The sequence below is a fragment of the Mercenaria mercenaria genome, chromosome 9 (assembly GCF_021730395.1).
Source record: "Mercenaria mercenaria strain notata chromosome 9, MADL_Memer_1, whole genome shotgun sequence".
Lineage (NCBI taxonomy): Eukaryota > Metazoa > Mollusca > Bivalvia > Venerida > Veneridae > Mercenaria > Mercenaria mercenaria.
Genome location: NC_069369.1, coordinates 72,252,021 through 72,271,458, shown reverse-complemented (window position 1 = coordinate 72,271,458; position 19,438 = coordinate 72,252,021). Strand labels below are relative to the sequence as shown.

At 36.1% G+C, this 19,438-nt stretch overlaps 1 protein-coding gene across 1 annotated transcript; it reads right to left on the bottom strand.

The window, feature by feature from the left end:
* Positions 1 to 526: 526 nt before the first annotated feature.
* On the bottom strand, positions 527 to 19,165 carry LOC123547438 (uncharacterized). The gene is made up of 7 exons (XM_053551686.1): positions 18,629 to 19,165; positions 15,861 to 15,971; positions 14,535 to 14,876; positions 10,945 to 11,658; positions 8,718 to 8,905; positions 4,227 to 4,352; positions 527 to 3,793 (listed from the first exon to the last, which is right to left on the bottom strand). Exons 3-7 carry the CDS (start codon positions 14,587 to 14,589, stop codon positions 2,699 to 2,701), a joined length of 2,178 nt encoding a protein of 725 aa, XP_053407661.1. The 5' UTR covers positions 14,590 to 14,876; positions 15,861 to 15,971; positions 18,629 to 19,165; the 3' UTR covers positions 527 to 2,698.
* Between the last annotated feature and the right edge of the window lie 273 nt (positions 19,166 to 19,438).

Sequence of the window (19,438 nt, the reverse complement as noted above, 5' to 3'; positions counted from 1 at the left end):
CAATACCTTTCACTTTTCGACCTCGTTATTTTATTTTTAAAAACACAAACATTATCAAACGAGCGAAAATTGTTTATACAGATTTAACTTTTCACAACAATGAGTCAAATACCAGACAAAAATTTAACATTTATCTTAGATATGATGCAATGGGAATGTAGCGGTTATGTCGTAAATAAAACTACAGTTGAAATACTCTTGTCTCAAAATTCTGGCTATCTCGAAGGCATTTTCAAGTCCCGTCTCGAAAACATAAGTAAACAAAATATCATTTTCAGTCGAATTTCGGTTATCTCGAAGTAAAACGCTTGATCCCTTGGAACTCGAGAAACAGAGTTTCTACCGTAAATGAAAACATAATTGAGCCGCGCCATGAGAAAACCAACATAGTGGCTTTGCGACTAGCATGGATCCAGACCAGCCTGCGCATCCGTGCAGTCTGGTCTGGTCAGGATCCATGCTGTTCGCTAACAGTTTCTCTAATTACTATAGGCTTTGAAAGCGAACAGCATGGATCCTGACCAGACTGCGCGGATGTGCAGGCTGGTCTGGATCCATGCTGGTCGCAAAGCCACTATGTTGGTTTTCTCATGGCGCGGCTCATATTGCTCAAAGTACTTAATTGTAAGTTAAATATGTTACTCTTAAAGTACAGTGTATGCTAATTTTCAGTAAAATGACTTCTGTACTTTTATACTGGCAAAAAATAAATAAAAATTGTAATGAACGATTTGCTAAATGTGTATTACTGTGTCCCATTGTCACTCTTTTATCTTTATAACCATGCGTACTCCTGACAGAGGGGAACTACATCTAGTAAGTTATGCAATTTATTCTTTCAAAAATGACACATTTTATTTTTCTCCCACCAGAATCTTTTAAAAATGACAGTCGTTATTGTCTGAATCAGACTGGTTTTAGTTAAAAGAGTATTACTTATATATGTTTAACTATTGTTCCCCAGAGTAGTGTCATGAATTATCAACTCGACAAAGGATTCTAATGGATATTTCTTTTTGCCATTTCCAGTTACAGCAACACTCATGGTCCTATTTCAGTGTTTGATCAAAGAGCACAAAACAAACAGACGCCCCGTAGGACACAATAACGAGAGTTCGGTCCATTAAAAGGAAACATTTGCCAAGATCGATACATGGAAATAAAACGGAAATATCAAACAGCATGTTGGCCGATTGGTGTGGATCTTTAGCTAAATCTTACTACAAAAGAATACGAAATAAAAAGTCATCTGCGTCACTTCAAATTAAAGTTACTTACAGACTTCCGGATGAAAAGTAAAATCAAGAACGCATTTATTGGCGATTTACACATTGGCATTAAAAAAGAGAACATGCGAAAATTCTAAAACTTAGGCGTCTTCGTCAATATCCCAAAAATCTGAAATTGCTTATTTCCTTTTAGAAGAGGAATCAGTACGTGTAACTGGTCATAAACATACATAGTTAAGCAGTGTTAAAAACGGATGTAGGAGTGACATGCTGGGCTACGAAACTATGTATAGTCAGTTCAAGCCCCCGCTTCTCTAACTAAAATTACTAGTGCCGTACGCGTATGCTTTGCAAATGACATAAGAATTAAGAAAGCTTCTGGAATTGAAGTGTCTTATAGTTCATGCTCTAGCCTCCAACTAAAAGAGCTAACAATTTTCTGGAGGAGTCGTCCACACGGGTAACCAGTGGTTACTATACATAAGCTTACTAGATGCATACATAGATGGACAGCTTCAGAGAAAAGTACCAAGGATCAAAATTGATAGTTCAAAACCTATGGTGAATCGTTGTTGACAGATGATTATACGTTTTCAATACATTTGCTTTACTATAATACAGCCTATTCAATGAAACATTGATTGAGTTTTTAATAAGTTCTACATAACCCCAAGTATATTCTAAAGAATTTGTTTTTTTTTAATGCATCCTTTTAACTATAATCTATTAAGTAATTTATGGTGGCATTGTCCAGTGTCCAGAATCAATTACTGAAACAAATCTGCAAGTATGTAAATTGTATATTCTAACGATGGACAAAGAATATTATTGACGGCTGAATATATTGTCTAGATTTTTATTGTTTGTTTTTGTTTTAGAAACAATTCAACTCAGCATTCAAAATAGGGTTAAGTTCCATTTATCGACCTTCGCTTGAAATTCATTTTTTTTTTGTCTCAAGGGATTAGTAAGGCCTACCAGAAAATGGCATCAAAGAGGAAATTAATAAGCGGAGCTTTGTTAAAAAGGACGACAGCTATTAGTGCTAGTTAAACTTCTGAATTCTTAAAGAAATTCAATTTGGGCGAATATTTCATAAACATCAAAACACTTGCTATGTCCGTACTTCTGGTAGTCAAATTCTTGACATGACGGAGCTACCCTGCTGATTTGCGGACAGGTCAATGATTCTACCTATTTGCCCGTTAGTCCCTAAAATAATGTGTAAATTCACCAGAAAAGCTAGAAGAGTGCAGAATGTCATAATTTGTGTCGATTTGACTAAAAATATCAACAACAAAAAAACAACAACAACAAAATAACAGTTATTACGATATTAATTCTCGGAAAAACTATCCAGTTTTCTCCGTTATGTTTGGCCTGCCAATACCTGTGTAAAAATTAAATATGTTTATATATAATGTACATAGAAAGCACAGTTCTCGTAGCATTTTCTGGTACCTTGGTATCTACCAAAAATGTAACTTCCAATATCCTGATGACATTTCACCTTCAAGATCGGTCAAAATCATGTGATCTCCGTTTGGATGAAAAGCAATTCCGCACGGATGTTGTACATCATAGTTGTTTTTCAGGAGCACTTCTTGCAAAGACCCATTATTTGTGAGCTTGTGAATGTTGGATGAAGCTTTCCCACAAACATGTAAGCAATTGTTTCTGTCTGTTTCAACTCCTGTCGGATACTCGAGATTTTCGTGCTTGTAGCAGAAGATAATATCACCGGAAACGGAAATGGCATAAACACAGTCCGCCGTTGCATCAGATACATATATCACAGAACTAAAAAAGTCGGAACACACATGTAGCGGACATTTGAAATAATTGTCACCAATATCATCCGTCTGTACTTTTAGCAACGTATTGCCAAGTTTATCAAAGACACGGACAGACGGTGATTTACTCCAAGGATCACAGGTTATTGCATAATTGTCCCGTATTTTACATATGCCAAAGCAGTCACATCTCGTTTCAAAATGTCCAACAATTCGAAGATGCGGCTCTGCTTCAACAAAAAATACTGTTTGCAGTTTTGGAACGGTAACAACGACTTGTCCGCTATAGTTTCTCGCGACATCCCACGGACTTTGCTCAAATTCAAGAACATCTGCAACTAATCCCTGCTTGTTCAGCATTTTGATAGACCCGTTAGACCAATCAGCTAATAGAACAAAATCTTCCATAATATATGCACATCCGGTGAAGCTACACTTTTCATTTCCTGACGCATGTTTTCCACTTACATTTTCAAACCCTTCTATACATTTTAATGAGGTATAGTCAGACACAGATTCATCGTCAGCGTCTTCAGTTGTTTTCACCGATAAAAATGGCGGGAGAACTGGCGCGACAAATATTTCTTTGACACAAGCGAGATTTTCTGTATCATAAATACCTGCAGCTTCCGGTGCAGATTTAAGTACGTAGTTGTAATGCTTGCACGACTCAAAGATCTCCCGGAGTATGACTTGTAGTATCACTGATCTCTCTGCTGTCTTCAGAATGATATTTTTATACTCCTCAAAGTTGTTATAGTCACTTGGTACCTGAAAAAAAACTCACAGAGATGAAGGACTTTTAATGAGATTCAGTCCAGTGAATTTCTGAAATTGAACAGTAAATAATATCTGATATTTTCATTGGAAAAAAATCATCTTTCATTTCTAATCAACAGTCTTTTAATTGCTACAATGCTACGGATGAAAAGGAAAATGGTACAAGTGACCTTCTATGGAACCGAAAGCCTTTTACTCACGGTTTCAGGCCGGTTGCAAAAAGAAATTGTTATATCTAAATTTATCATGGAGTATCGAGACCTATTTTATTAATGTTTTCCTGGAAAAGGAATATAACTATCCAGTTCTTTTTTTAAGTTTTGCATTTACTCCAAGCATGATTTTCGCTTATACAAAATCTACGTTAATGAATCTGCCTATATAGAAGTCATAATTAAGAGATTCGCTTTGTAAGAAAGCGCACCTGTAAACTCTCCCAGGCTTCTTGGGCTTCAGATCTCATCTTGTAAAGACGTGTTATCTGATGTGTTATATGAGCCTGGTTGGTTTTGTGTTTTCTTTCTAATTCAGCCAGAAACTGGTTCTTCAGCTGAAAATGAAAGTTACATAAATCATAGTAATTCGATTTCATGTTATTTATATTCCTACGCCGATTTTGAGTTCTGTAAGTTATGTTCAGCTGATAATGAATTTAGCTCTTTGTTTTGTTTTTGTTTGGTTTAACGACACAGTTATATGTCATATGGCGATTTTCAAGGTTTTCGAGGTAAAGAAGACCCCAGGTGCTTCTTTGGGCATGATTGCATCGAAGGCGGGTACCTTGGTAGAACCATGCACCTTCTGTAAGCCAGCTGGATTGCTTCCTCACATGATGAATTCTACGCCCAAAACTAGGCGCGAACATACAATGGCGGGGAACAAGTGATTGGAAGTCTGTGACCTTTACTACTCGGACACGGAGGCCCCCCAAAAATTGAGCAAGTACTAAAGAACAGGCAATCGCCACTAATCAGCAAGGTAGGTGATCGGATACGGGATATAAGCCGTCTTGGAAGTTCATATTGAACTTTGTTCTCGCCCTATAGGTTTTCATTGACAGCATCTGTCCTTTTTCGGTCAGTAACGAAACAATGAACTTTTGCATCTATTCTTTTAGTCTGGTGCAAAAAAATCACTTTGAACGATTTTCCCATGAACTTTCATTTACATGTTTTCAGCGAATTATTGAAATAGTAGTGCAGTATTATATGTAAAATAAAATTTCATAGCGAAAAATATCAAACATAATTTTAACTTGTACAGAACTTTAAAAGTTTAAAATGAATAAAATTTAAATATCTTTCACCCGTGAATAACAGATCATATATTTTCACCTTTTAGGTATTATGATCTTACTCTGAAACACAAAAATATGCATTTTGCAAGTCAAATTTATTCTGAAACACAATGGAATTATGTGTTTTACGAGCAATGTGCCCATAATTTCAGCTGGCGGACATTCTATTACAGTATTATCACTAGGAATGGGGAAGTTATTTGATCAAAATGGTAGCCACTTTCTTTCTATGACAACATTAAACAACTGGTGGAATTTCATTTATTGTTAGATATTTATTTAAGCTGTATTTCCTTTAATATGTAAGTTCATTTCTCTAGGGTTCTTCCAGCTAGAACAAAAGAAATTATGTTTCACATTTTAACTAAAAGAACATTAGAATAAATTTTCAGCATTGTGTAAAAGACATCTTAAACAGTCTAAAATGGCTTCCTCAAAGGTCCGCCATTTTCTTAACTTTCTAAATGGCATATCTGTAGTAACCCAATTTAAAAAAAAAATCTTTTAGTGCAATGAATGATTGTTGATGGATGACTTTCGAATAAATCAACTTATTATATAGGCACCCCCTAGAGACACACACTTTTAATAGCAGGGACAAAGTAATAAATGACTGAAGCTTTCAAAATTGAATTAAATGTTTGCCATCACTTTAAATTTGTTTTAGATTTTTTTTATATCTATACCGGGTGAATAAATTCTAAGGAAAAATTATTATTAACTTTGTTATTGACCAGATACGGAATTACGTAAAGGAAATCCATATCTGGCGTATCCGGTCACTAACAGGCAGGTAACGATTTTATCTTGCCGACTATCATAGCACTACAGTGTTTTTTTTTTTCTTTTCTCTAAACGGTTTGGACACTAACCAAAACCCAAGATGGGAGAGAATTATATGATTATTTATTACATGAGTACCTATAAATAGTAACAACTTTATGCTAAAAAATCTCACATTATCGCTGTGCGTCATGCATTATCACATTATCATAATAAGCCCCGGGGCCATTATCCTATCGATATCGCGGGAAATTAACGTCCGTAAACAGAAATGACGTCATGACGCTTCAACAGCGAATATTTTAGTTCTAAATTTATCATCTTGAGCGTAACGTCGTATGTTCTTCGTGATAAAACTTATTTCAACCCTAAATTATGCTAACAGCAACATAGAACAACTATCTAGGGATCTAGGGATTTGATTTTAGACAGTATAGTCTCTTACATATATAATATAGAAACTGAAAAGCTGTTTATTATTATGCAAGTAGATGTCAGTACCCATAAAAATTACACAATAAACTTTTCTTACTATATTATAGGTAAACATGTAATAAACACGTAAATACATGGGAGCGCGGTGCCTTTGAGTGATAATGGCCCTGGAAGAAGATAATAGCCCTCGGGCTCTCTCCCATTTCTAAACCTATACTTCATCGTCGCTCATAGCATTGCGATTTTCTCGGGGTCATTAGAACAAATTGAGGCGGGCGTATTTCTTGCAAATGCATTGAAATAGGACTGGAAATGTCATCGCATTGTTAGGGTGTAACTTGGTATCAAATATTGTTCCACGCGGTTGATAGACCTGTGATACAATAAGTCACTTTTACTGTTACTTTATTTACCAATTGCATTATCCGGACCACTGCCATTGTGCATTTTCGTGTAAATGTTTATTTACACGTAACCGTTCACACAGCATTTTCAGACAGTGTTTTCAAACCAATTATTTTTCTCATGTGTGATATCACATCTCACAGTTTGTTTTATTGTTAGGCGATAAACCTTGTTATAAGAAGTGAGTATATGTTTTCATAATATTGAGATGTTAGTTAAAGGAATGAAACTGATGTCTGAAATTGGTTTTGAAAATAAAGAGAGACATATGTTAATTTTATGTCTAGACTCAAACAAAAGGTATAGGAAGAAATAGGTAAATATTTTCCTGCGCAACAACTGGTCTAGTTTTGTTCTTTCCAGGGTTATGTTAGTGTAAATAAAACACATACAAATATGATCTTCGGTCCCGTTCATAAAAACTCCTGGAGGGGGAAAATCGAAAATAACTAACATTCAACTAAAGAATATGTTTTAAGAACAATTGCTGTGAAAATGCAATAAACTCAAGATGAATGACTTGATCAGTAGGCTTATCTGTTTACATTATAGTGGGTTGTGTGACACTGAATTTTTTTTTTTTATTTTAAGCAGTTTGTTTATTCGCTCCACACGATATTTGTATTTTCCATGCATGTTTTATGTGTCTGTGCATTTTTAATGACCGACTTCTCTGCTATTCGTTCTGTCATTCTTTCGCCCTGCTCAAATTGTTGTTCTTTCCCATGCCGAAAAAAATTCTTGAATAGTTTTGTGTTGTTTTATGCCCCCGTCACAACGACAATTATATGTTATTAGATATGTATCGTGAAATATGCATAAGTTATGCAGAGGAAATATTGCGCGAATTTAGGAGCGCAATATTATTCCGCGAAAGAACAAGTATTTATTTTTCGATGCAAATCTAAAATTCTTTTTATTACATACACATATTACACTTACAGTTATTATGTAAATGATATAAATTTGTTATTTAGCCTGATTAAAACTGAAAATGTCGTCGTTAAGGTATTTCTGCACGTTCGGATCAGAAAAAAATTCTACAATTTAGAATTTGATTAAACCCTGACTTTTCAAAACTTCAGAATATACTAAAAAAATTCTGCAACTAAAAAAGATAGGGTCATGTGCTTGATTTCTCGCTAGACTGATTTGAAAATTCAGACAAGTTTTCATAATGGAAGTCAATGGGAAAATCACAATTTTCTTAACATTTTCGCGTATAGAAAATTTTCTACAGTGTAGATTTTAATGAAACTTTTCACAGTCGTATATTAACATATGGCCTATAACATGGAGAAATAAAATATATAAGTCCGTGTGCAAGTTTTTGAGGCTGATTAAAAAAAATTATTGAGAATGATTTTACGTGCCAGGCGTTTTTATATCATATTTTATCTTACATAGATAGTAACGTTGTTGTATTAATAAATTTACCCACGGATTTCCATTAATTCATAAAATGATTTTCGTTATAAAATAACGTTACGCCATTGAAACTTAACGGTTTTTATAAATGAGTATGTAATAAAACGACAATATCATGGGGTCGTTAGCGTTGCGTGTATACATACGTCTTTCAAAAATTGAGTTCTTTCGTGCTGTATTTCTTTTATCCTGTCGACTAAACGGAATAGACAGAACACCGTATAACGAGACAAAGATTATCACTGTGTCGGATAGCGGGGACGTCACAACAGTTAAACATCAAAATGTTGTTCCGTTATTTTTTGCGGGGGCGACAGAGCGATGGAGTGAAGCTGGCTAAACATAGACAAAACTGGAAATAATTACTGAATCTTTAATAAAAGAATAAAAACAAAACGAGATTTTAACCGTTTTTAACATAAACATCTAGACGTAATACTGTTGTGAGTGACGTTAAAATATATTTCACACGACTTTATTTTCACTCGATGCTGACGTTCACTTGTGTGAATATAGTGAACAAACAAATACCTTTTATGAACTTGACCAAAAAAGCAATGAAAATACCTTTAATATTCGTGTTATCAATTCTTCCATAAATTCCATCATTGTTTCCTCCATTATCAATTTCTTATCACGCAACTCTTTCTTAAGACTTTGTCTGTCTTCAATTATGACCCCGGAGTAGGCATACAGCTTCTCAAGCGTCTCTGTGTACATCGTCTGCACAGCTGCAAAAGCAGCTGAACTTCTACCTGAAAAGAATTGTTTTATTCTGTTACCATCAGAAGGACATAGATAAACTAGAAAACATTCAAAGACAAGACAAATAATTATAGCAAGAACCTGGGCACAGTCACAAATATGATAAAAGACTTACATTGGAATAAATTGCAATTTAGAAGACAATATAGTAGAGTTATTTTATTTCACAAAATGGTTTATTATCATGTCGATCTATGTTACACCTTACACAAGACAGTCCAGACACTACAATCATCTGGCATTTCAGATTCCATCTACTACAGCTGATTATTATAAAAATTCATTTTTCCCTAGAACGGTTGTTCTGTGGAACACATTACCATCTCATGTAGTCAGTGTTGAAACAGTCTCCGGATTTAAATCAGCACTGGCTACATTGATGTTTACACCATAATTCTAGTACATATCTTTTTGATTTTATACTGTTTTTAACCCTACTAACGTCTTCCTGTCTGCATAATAGTTTATGTGTATTATATAGTTCGCATTTAAGGAAATTAAGGTTTAAGGTGTTAGGTTTTTGCACTTATTTATCACAGCTGTTAGGAAGCACTAGGTGGATTGAATAACCTAGGAAACCTGACAGTCTTTTACTTTCTCTAACACCCCCCACCCCAAATCCACCCACATGGCCATAATGTATCATTAATTGAACGTTTGCCATTACTATATAAGAAGATGTTGATACGAATTATTGTTCCTTGAACCTGACTTGAATTACTATCGAGTAAAATTGTCCGGGCGCACATATACCTTTTTTATGTATATACAAGCAATAAAAATGATTAAACTAAAAATACCTTTTTTTAAATATGAATTATTGCCCGCATAGGAGGAAAGGTATAAAGAACATAAAAAGTTATAATCTGTTTGAGATATTTGAAAGAAAATAAATAAATATTATCACAGCTCCCCATATTTTACTTAAATCTAAAGAAATGGACTTCGCACTGGAATTATAATATATGAATTCCGTATATTTCAGTAACAATGCTGAATAGAGTGAATCAAGCCTACCAAGCTGACTTTCATTTGGAAATGGAAAACAACAATGACACATTCCAACCACCAACAATCTTGCTTTTAAAATTTCTATTTTGGTGTTTTAGCAGACGATATTTGCAAACACAAAGGCAGCAAATGAGAAACGCTCTTGTATGACAGAACTTTCGGAAATTAATTTCCGGTGATGTCAGTTATCCGTGAAATGAAAAAGGTATCGTTCTTTCTCGTATGGGTAGAAAATCCATACGTATATAAGGTAACAATACATCAGGATATTATCATATTCAAGAGAGGGTGATATCGGGGTAATAACCTACTTGACTTTTCATGTAAAATAACATAACTCTACTCAGGTAATATTTTTGCTTGTATCTCTCTTATTACTCGGCATATTTTAATATAATAAAAAGGGTCGACGACAGGAAAACAAGTGCTTTCCTAGCACTTTCTTCAAATACCCAGTGTACGCGTTACCTGAACATTTGGTCCGTAAAAAAAAACATTTTGGCCAAGTGTTTGAGAAAAGTATTGAGACTATGTGGCAGACGTTTTGTTTTGAGGAAAGTACACGGCTTCCTGTCTTTGACGTTTTTTTTTATTTTGTTAAAGTCAGCCAAGTAATAAGGAAATTATATGCAGAAATGTTACCTGAATCGAGCAATTTCCTCGTGTGTAATGAAATGTCACATGGATTGGCCACCCTGGATATTAAAAAGGTCCCCCAGAGAAAAGAAATATTAGCTATATCGGGAAATATTGCTTGAAAAACAGCCAAGTGAATGCTTTATCGAGCATGTGATTTTTAACGGCTGATGTCAGTGCAGTGATGATTTTTTACTGTACGTTAAATTAAAAGAATGACAGTCCGCTCAATAGTCTTGTTTATTTTTCTTTTGATTGTCTCGTGTAATTTTACGTTTTGCAAATTAGTAAAATAACAACTTTATAGAATATGAAAATGTAACTGATGGATCTAAGTAAAGAAAACATAACGGGACAGCGTTTTTTGCTGTTGTTGGTATACCTCTTCTAGAGGCTCGGCTCCCTCCAGACAGAAACGGCAGTCTTCGATCTGTCATATCACCGGATCTATTTTCCGTCATGATCCGTCCGGCAGGAGAACTTGTTCCGGATTTGGTGTAGTCTAAATGGCAATTCCGATGTTTTCTAAATTCACTCCTCGAATTACACATTTGCATATGATCTACACAAAAGTAAGCCAAATCACTGTCACTCTCTTCCCCTTCTTCGTTTAGACTTATTCCAGAATCATCCGCTTCAAACCTTACCCTCTCCAATTTGGATTTGTTTTTCTTCTTGTCATTCTGATCTTTTGGTATCTTTTCATTCTTAAAATTTAGTTTATCAAATTCTTGTTCCTCAGATTTTCGTTTTTTCTTAAATACAGCATCATCCTTCTCTTGCTCAAGAGGAGTGTCGTTCATATCAATCACTATCGGAGTTAGACGTCCGTCATTATTTGGTGGTTTTTTATTTGCATTCAAACTCTTGCCAATGCCAGTTTTGTATTTTTTATCTTTATCTTTCGCTGTTGAAACTTTGTCGTTCTTATCAACGACAACGATATCGAACGGTTTTGGATGATATTCTTGCTTCTCTGGCCATGGAGCTGCCAATTTCCCTGTCTTTTTATCGTTATAATCCTCTCCAAAGAGACCCTTGGCATACGCCTCAAAATCCTTGTTATTTTCCATGCTAACTTGTCCCACTTCCGAACCTTCAATATATCATTCGTGCAATTTTAATAAAACATTCTTATATTATTTATATAAAATTCTCATTTGAAATAATATAATTCAATTTCCAATCCATGTATTTTCTGAAACACTGGAAACGATAAAAGATGTATGTAAGTAAGTATCAGTCTACGAATTTACGTTCATCCTCCTTTTATATCTATTCCTTCTGACTGGTGATAGAGATAAATATTACAAAAATGATTTTAAATTTTGTCAAATCTAAATTCCTTTCATTCCATCTATTTCAAACCCAACTGAAGGCCTATTTTCTATTATAGAGAACCACCGTTTTCCACTGCTTAAAATTAACGCACATATACCGAGATCCCACGGAATGTTTGGTTATCGCGCGCGCAGCTTTTCCGCAATTGGCTTGATACGGCTTTTAACGATATTGATCGAATCACACCTTTGTGATATTTAACAATAATCAATAGGAACGCATGGCGCTGTGGTCCAGCGAGCAGGATAATTAGAAATTAACTCTGCCTTTTGATATATCTATCATCTTTGCGATGTTCAGTCCAAATCTAGAATAATCGTATTGCATTTCTTTTGAGCCGTATGATTGTAGGATAGGTAAACAAGTTTAATTTTCGAAACTAATTTGTTTCCAGTTCCCCGTGGATTTGCACTTATCTCATCGTAAGTAAGGTCTTTTAATGAATGTTCTCCAAACACTCGGTATGTCAGTAAAAATCTATTATAGAAGCATGAACGTTGCCGTTAGAGTTCGACATATTTTACCAAGACATTCCAAACAAAGGGCAAGTTAATAGCATATTGGTATACAGACACTTTATAGGAAAATGCCGCGAAAAGAATGGTACGAGGGGTGTTCAAATATGAATGCAACTAGGCCAATATCTCGCTTTTAACCATGATTTGCACGAAATAGGTACATGTATCGCATAGAGGGTTGTGTAAGCTCTCCATTGATACAAAACATGTTTAAATCCGTTCAGTCTAGCTTTGATAATAGCTCGATTAACACTATCTACTCGTGTATACACTAAAGCTAAAATGGTTGGGAAAAAGTCTCCTTTCACTGACCAAATACGGTCCTATATCAAGAACCGCTGTATTCTTGGTATACAGGCGAAAGGCATATTTAATGAAATATGTCGTGTTTATGGGAACAATGAACTTTCTTTTTCATCTGTCACACAGTTGTGTAAGAAATTTAAAAGTGGTGTAGATTCAGTAAAAGATGCGCCTCATGCACGCCGTCCGAAAACTGCAACTTCGCCAAAAATAGTTGAAAAGTAAAGGATTTGATTGCTACCGATGCAAGATTTACAACTAGGCATATAGCTAAATGCGTTGGTATATCAGTAGGAGCTGCTCATACAATTCTCAGACGTGATTTAAAAATGAGAAGGATAAGTGCCAGATGGATACCCCATCTCCTTACAAAAAAGCAAAAACTTGCTCGGGTAAGAATCGCCAAACAATTGTTGAAACAGTTCCCTAAATACAACAATCGATCTTTCGCAAATATCATCACTGGCGATGAGACGTGGGTTCACTTTTATGAGCCCAAACGAAAGATACAGAACAAAATATATAGCAAAACGCACCATTAGCGTCAAAAAGGTGATGTATGTAATTTTCTTTACAAATCAAGGTCCTGCTATTCAAATTGCCGTACGAAAGGGTAAATCTGCAAATGCCAAGTTTTACAAAGGCAAGATCCTTCATAAATTCAAGAAATATTTCGCAAACCGTCGACCAGCAACTGGTCTCCGTGGTGTCAGGTTGTTGCATGACAATGCTTCGTCACACAAAGAAGCCATTGTACGCGAATATCTGAAACAGGAAAAGGTTGCCGAGCTTCCTCACCCTCCTTATTCGCCAGATCTTGCCCTTTGTGACTTTTTCCTATTTCCGAGGCTCAAAAAACACCTTGCTGGAAGAAAATATCAAACGAGCAAAAATTTCGGTTCGACTATTTTCCAGTGTCTAAACAGTATACCTCGAAAAGATTATGAAAACGCCTTTAAAAGTTGGATTAAAAGACTGAAACTTTGTATATCACAGATAATTATTATGGCATTGTTTGTTAAGCACTTCAAAAAATTGGCCTAGTTGCATTCATATTTGAACACCCCTCGTAGTCGCATAATGGCAGATTCAAATGATTTTCTTTGCATTTTCTCGCTGACAGATCTATGCTTGACATTTGAGAAGCATTTTCATAATGAAACGATAGCTTGGCAGAATTTGTCGTGTAATCTTAGGTCATCATTACCATTTGGGGTCGCATTTTTAGCTGATTTTGCAGTTTGTGCGTTTGACTTTGATTTTTCTTGCATCAAACAGGACCCCCACTTTTCTTTTTGATTTTTATTCAGCACTGACAGTATTCTTCAGGAAAGTGTAAGTTACAGACATTTAAATGGGTCCTGATGTGTGCTGCATCTTTTTGGAAATGTGTCAGTGTTTTATATATAATAAAGAAGTCCAGCTATTTAATGTGTTCATGCCTATTAAAATACCCTTGAAGGCAGTGGACCCGTAATGAAAGTCGGCAATTTCCGTTCATTTCCGTATTCTCTGCGTCCGATTTCGGCATTCTCCGGTCGTTATGAAAAGTAGTTTCTGTTATTTCCGAAGGATGCCGAAATCACATGCGGTGGATACGTAATCGCACGGAAATAGCCGATTGTCATTACGAGTCTAATACCTTAACGTAGCTTTCACGTTCGTAGCTCTTAAATGCGACAGAAGATATCCACGAATTCTCCTAGTATAGTCTTATGTGCAAGAAAAGCCTAAAACAGTGTATCGGACAAAGCATTTTTGAAATTTGGCGAAAGCTCGCCAGAACAATTTATGTGTTTTAAATGTTTACGTTTCTTGGTCACGTGAACCAAAATTCTGCAACGAGAGGATTTTTCCCAGAACATGAATTTGGTGTCGGCCCAGTACAATTTCTTCTTCTTTGCTGCATAGTAAAACAAGCAACTTCTGACATGGATTGTGACTTTCACAACAAAATTGCAGCATTGACAGTCCTGTACTTCTGAAGAATGACCCTGTTCCAGTCAATATAGCTTAGAAAATCACTATCATCAACGATGAACTTTTTTGCTACACATCAAAGTTTTAAGTCCATGTTTATATTTCCAATACACATCTGTCATGTCTACCAGTCTGGAGTAGTTTTTTAATCCATCCGCACAGGAATATAGTCCTGAAAAACACAGACAAAACAACTGTTAAAGACATCAGAAATGGCACAAAATGTACACAGTGTCAGTAAATACATTTAAAATATAACATGTCAAAGTAGGGATGGCTTTAAATTGGGAACTTCAAAATTTCAAAGAACTACTTCCTAGGAAACAACGACCCGGAAGTACTTCAATACCGGGGTGACACCTAAATCTAACCAAAATTTGAATTAAGCCAAATTTTTTACCCATATTCTAGTAAATTAGGGTATTGCAAGAAATACTCAACAAGGCATTCTCACCACAAACTAAATTCTGTACCGTAGTAACACTTTAAACATGAGGCTTACTCTGCGGACAAATTGGCTCGGAAACCGGTATTTCAAGTGAAAATAGACACATTAGGAAAATTGTCATATCTTGAAAAAATTTTGATGGATTCTTATGAAATAAAGTTTGGTGTCACCGGCTTGTCTTGTAGAATCTTTTATGTAACAGTATGCCTTATTTTTTCTGTAAACTTATATATCAAATAAGAAATTACTAAAAAAAATAAGACATTTTTATTTAAAAAATACTGAATTTGCTAACTAAAATGAAAATAAATTGATATTTTAAAGATTTAATGGACAAAATTCCATGACTGAGACCAATTAGGATTACTGCAACTAATATCTGAAAGTAAAACACACCCATACACCACACTATTTACTAATAATATCAATTAAGATCAAAAGTGATTATCTAAGACTTAACACCTCTTAATGATGCACTTCAAACAGACTTTCTGATAGCTGGATTAGCATATATTATCCTTGAAAAAACAACCTGAATGTGTTAATAATGGCACAAAAAGACTTCTACTTACAATACTGCCGGTCTTTAAGCAGACAGCATCAAAATCTTACATCAACTGTATAGAATTCAACATGGCAAAGGGCAAACTTAAGCGCCGTGCTGCTGGCGGACATTTCAAGCCAGGAAACAAGAAATCACCTGCTTACCTTCTTCCTTCTAAGGCTGCAACCGATCCTGGATGTAGTTCAGCTGTAAATGAAGACCAGCTGGATAGGGGCTGCCCAAAGAAACCAGAACTTCGACCACGACAGCTGGATCTGAAAATGGAATGTGAACCATTAGGGAACAGGGTTGTGAATCTGGACCAACTAATTTACCTTATGAACAGTGTGTATCAGCAACATAGTTCTGGAAAGTGTAAATAGTTAAATATCTCACTGCACAAGGAAGAGAAATATGGACTAGGCTCAAAACTGCAGTTCAAGTGTAATTCCTGCCATTTCCTCTCAAATAAAATAGAAACATATAAAAAACGTCGGGACGGCAAAGGAGCAGCAATTAACATGTTACTTGCGTCTGCCCTCCAGGATACTGCCATCGGAATAGAAAAAGTGAACTTGCTCTTAACATCTATGGACATACCACCACCAGCTAGAAGCAACATGCAAACTTTACTGAATGCTGCCAGCCTCAACACTGTCAAGCTGAATGAGGAGGACATGGCAGCAAAAAGGCAGCTAGTCATTCAGCATAATCTGGAACAAGGACATCAGAACCCGCAACTTCTAGACCTGTCCTTTGATGGCCGCTACAATGCAACAAGAATGGTGTCTTCTTACAAACCTGGACAGGCAGCTTCACAAGCCTATGGAGTTGCCATTGAAAACCATACAAGCTACAAGTATATAGTGGGACTAGCTGTACAAAATAAACTCTGCTGGACAGGGGCCTATCTGAGGAACAAGGGGTTCGACATAACTTGTCCTGGTGGCCATCTGAATGCACAGCAACAATATCATACATGCAGCCTCATTCTGAAAGAAAAATGGCATATGGCATTGCTGAGCAGTTGTCAAATGAAGACCTACTTGTCCGCACACTGACAACTGATGGAGATACAGCAGCTCATCTGGGAATGAATGACTCCTATGATAAGCTAGGCTATGCCTGGAGTGTCAACCGCCAGGCAGATCCGCATCATCTTGGCAGCAGGCAAGTGAGAAAAGCCCGGACTTCCAACTGGAGCCAGACAGTATTCGAAGGCAAGAAACTGACAGGCAGTGCCAGACAACAAGCCATTTCCGCTCTGTGTAAAGATATCAAGGCCAGATGTAGCGCCATCATAGAGAAACTTCGAACCGATGGAAATGGACTGACAGAAGAAGTAGTAAATCGCTTATCGGCAATAAGAGCAGCTACTATACAGTGCTACGCTGGAAACTGCAGCTTCTGTCCACACGACTCGATAGTTTGCTCTGGTCTAGGGGGTGTTGGTGACTGGTGGTACCATTCTAAGTTTCTACCAACCCATGGAATTCATCACCTGCAATTGAACAAAAATGACCGTGAGCTGTTGTCAACAATTCTTGAGATAAGACTCAGTGAGTGTGCCATCATGAGTGTGAAAAACAACACTTCAACACAGAAATGTGAGGGGTTCAACAGGGCAGTACTATCTACTATGCCGAAAGATATTAACCTGTCCAGAAACTTTGCTGGTAGTCTGGCATCAAAAACACTTCAGCTGAACAATTCATTGCAAGCTTCTGTGGAAAAAAAAGTCAAAAGCATTACCGGACTGGCTCTTTCATCACAGGCAAAAAGGTATCTGAAAACAACTTCAAAGAGGTCACAGAGACACAGAAATCATCAAAAAACAGCCAAGTTCAAGACCCGCAGAAAAAATAATCGAGCAAAGCTGGAATATGCTTATCATCAAGCCCGCAGTTCAGGCTAGTATTCGGACGAGTACGTGAAAGGACAACTTGATGAGGCTCCATCAGCAAAACAGTGTTTCTAAAATTTAATGCCTTAGAAACATGGCGGTTGTTCACCTACAAGGAAAAGAAACAGAAAAAAAGGGAAAGAGCACCGTCACATTCATGGCAGAATGTCTGATGATGGCCTGATGCCGGCCGAAACGGAAAGAGCTCTTGAACATTTACTGAAACTAAAATAATACATAAACAACAATAACAACAACAAGAACCAAAACAACAGGCATAACTAGTATCCATCTCAAATTCATTGTAATACAAACATTGCCCTGTAAATTAAAAAAAATAACAGAAAATTAAAACTATAGTCAATGTGTTGATAAATGCACTAGACAGTCTGCTAAGCGGTGCCCTGCCACATCAAAATGCCCATAGCACCTAGAATGAGAAAAACATTTTTTCCTTAAATTATTTGTACTGTTTCCCTCAAAAACAAGGTGTTCAACATTTATGCACAGTTTATTATTGCACAAATGTGATGCCTGTTGACTGCCTGAAATATCAAAATCTCTATAATGAACCATTAATGCAACACGGTGACTGGTTCGTGTTCTAAAACCGGCAGACGGTGGGTCTCTTGGATCTCTGTAACGAAACTGGCCGTAGCCAAATTTGTTAATACAACCAGTCCAAAATATACATTCTCCATTTTCATGCAAGTCACTGTTGATCTGCAGTTTGTTGCGGCAATGTTCCAGTAGGTCATCCATCCTAAAAAAACTGTTCGAAAAACTGATACACAAAAATAGTGATTTTTTTAAAAAGTAAACAAATTAATTTTTCTCTATTTTTTTTTTAAATTAATAAAATCTGTATGATTTTCTCTTATATAGCTCGGTTAATAGTCTTTTCTTCTTGAAAGTCTTTGCGCTATTGCAGACCACTGAATAATCAAATGGAGATGACTGTTACTTAATTTAAATGAAAATTTAACTATTAAATTTTAAAAAATTCAATAAAATTAAAATTTCACAAACCTTGATAAAATCCTTTTAGCCACTGGTTTTTATTGTTATCAGCTACTAGTGTGTGAAGTTTCATAGCTGTATACCCTTTGGTTGCTGAGATATTCAAAATTAACTTTTTCCCATATAGGTGTCGGCCCAGTACAATTTCTTCTTCTTTGCTGTATAGTAAAACAAGCAACTTCTGACATGGATTGTGACTTTCACAACAAAATTGCAGCATTGACAGTCCTGTACTTCTGAAGAATGACCCTGTTCCAGTCAATATAGCTTAGAAAATCACTATCATCAACGATGAACTTTTTTGCTACACATCAAAGTTTTAAGTCCATGTTTATATTTCCAATACACATCTGTCATGTCTACCAGTCTGGAGTAGTTTTTTAATCCATCCGCACAGGAATATAGTCCTGAAAAACACAGACAAAACAACTGTTAAAGACATCAGAAATGGCACAAAATGTACACAGTGTCAGTAAATACATTTAAAATATAACATGTCAAAGTAGGGATGGCTTTAAATTGGGAACTTCAAAATTTCAAAGAACTACTTCCTAGGAAACAACGACCCGGAAGTACTTCAATACCGGGGTGACACCATTTTGGAGAAAAATATAACGTACGGAAAAAGTAGTCGCAGGAGTTCACGTCAACCTCACTTGAAGAATTCGACACCCTGAGCGAGGCCCGAACCCACATCAAAGTCAGCGACCTTAACCTGCTTGCCGGGTGTTTGTTTTTTCGCAAAAAAATGTACCTCCTTGCGGGGCTTAAACCATTATTGCTAAAAGGACAAGTTAGCTCTATTGGACACAAATAATA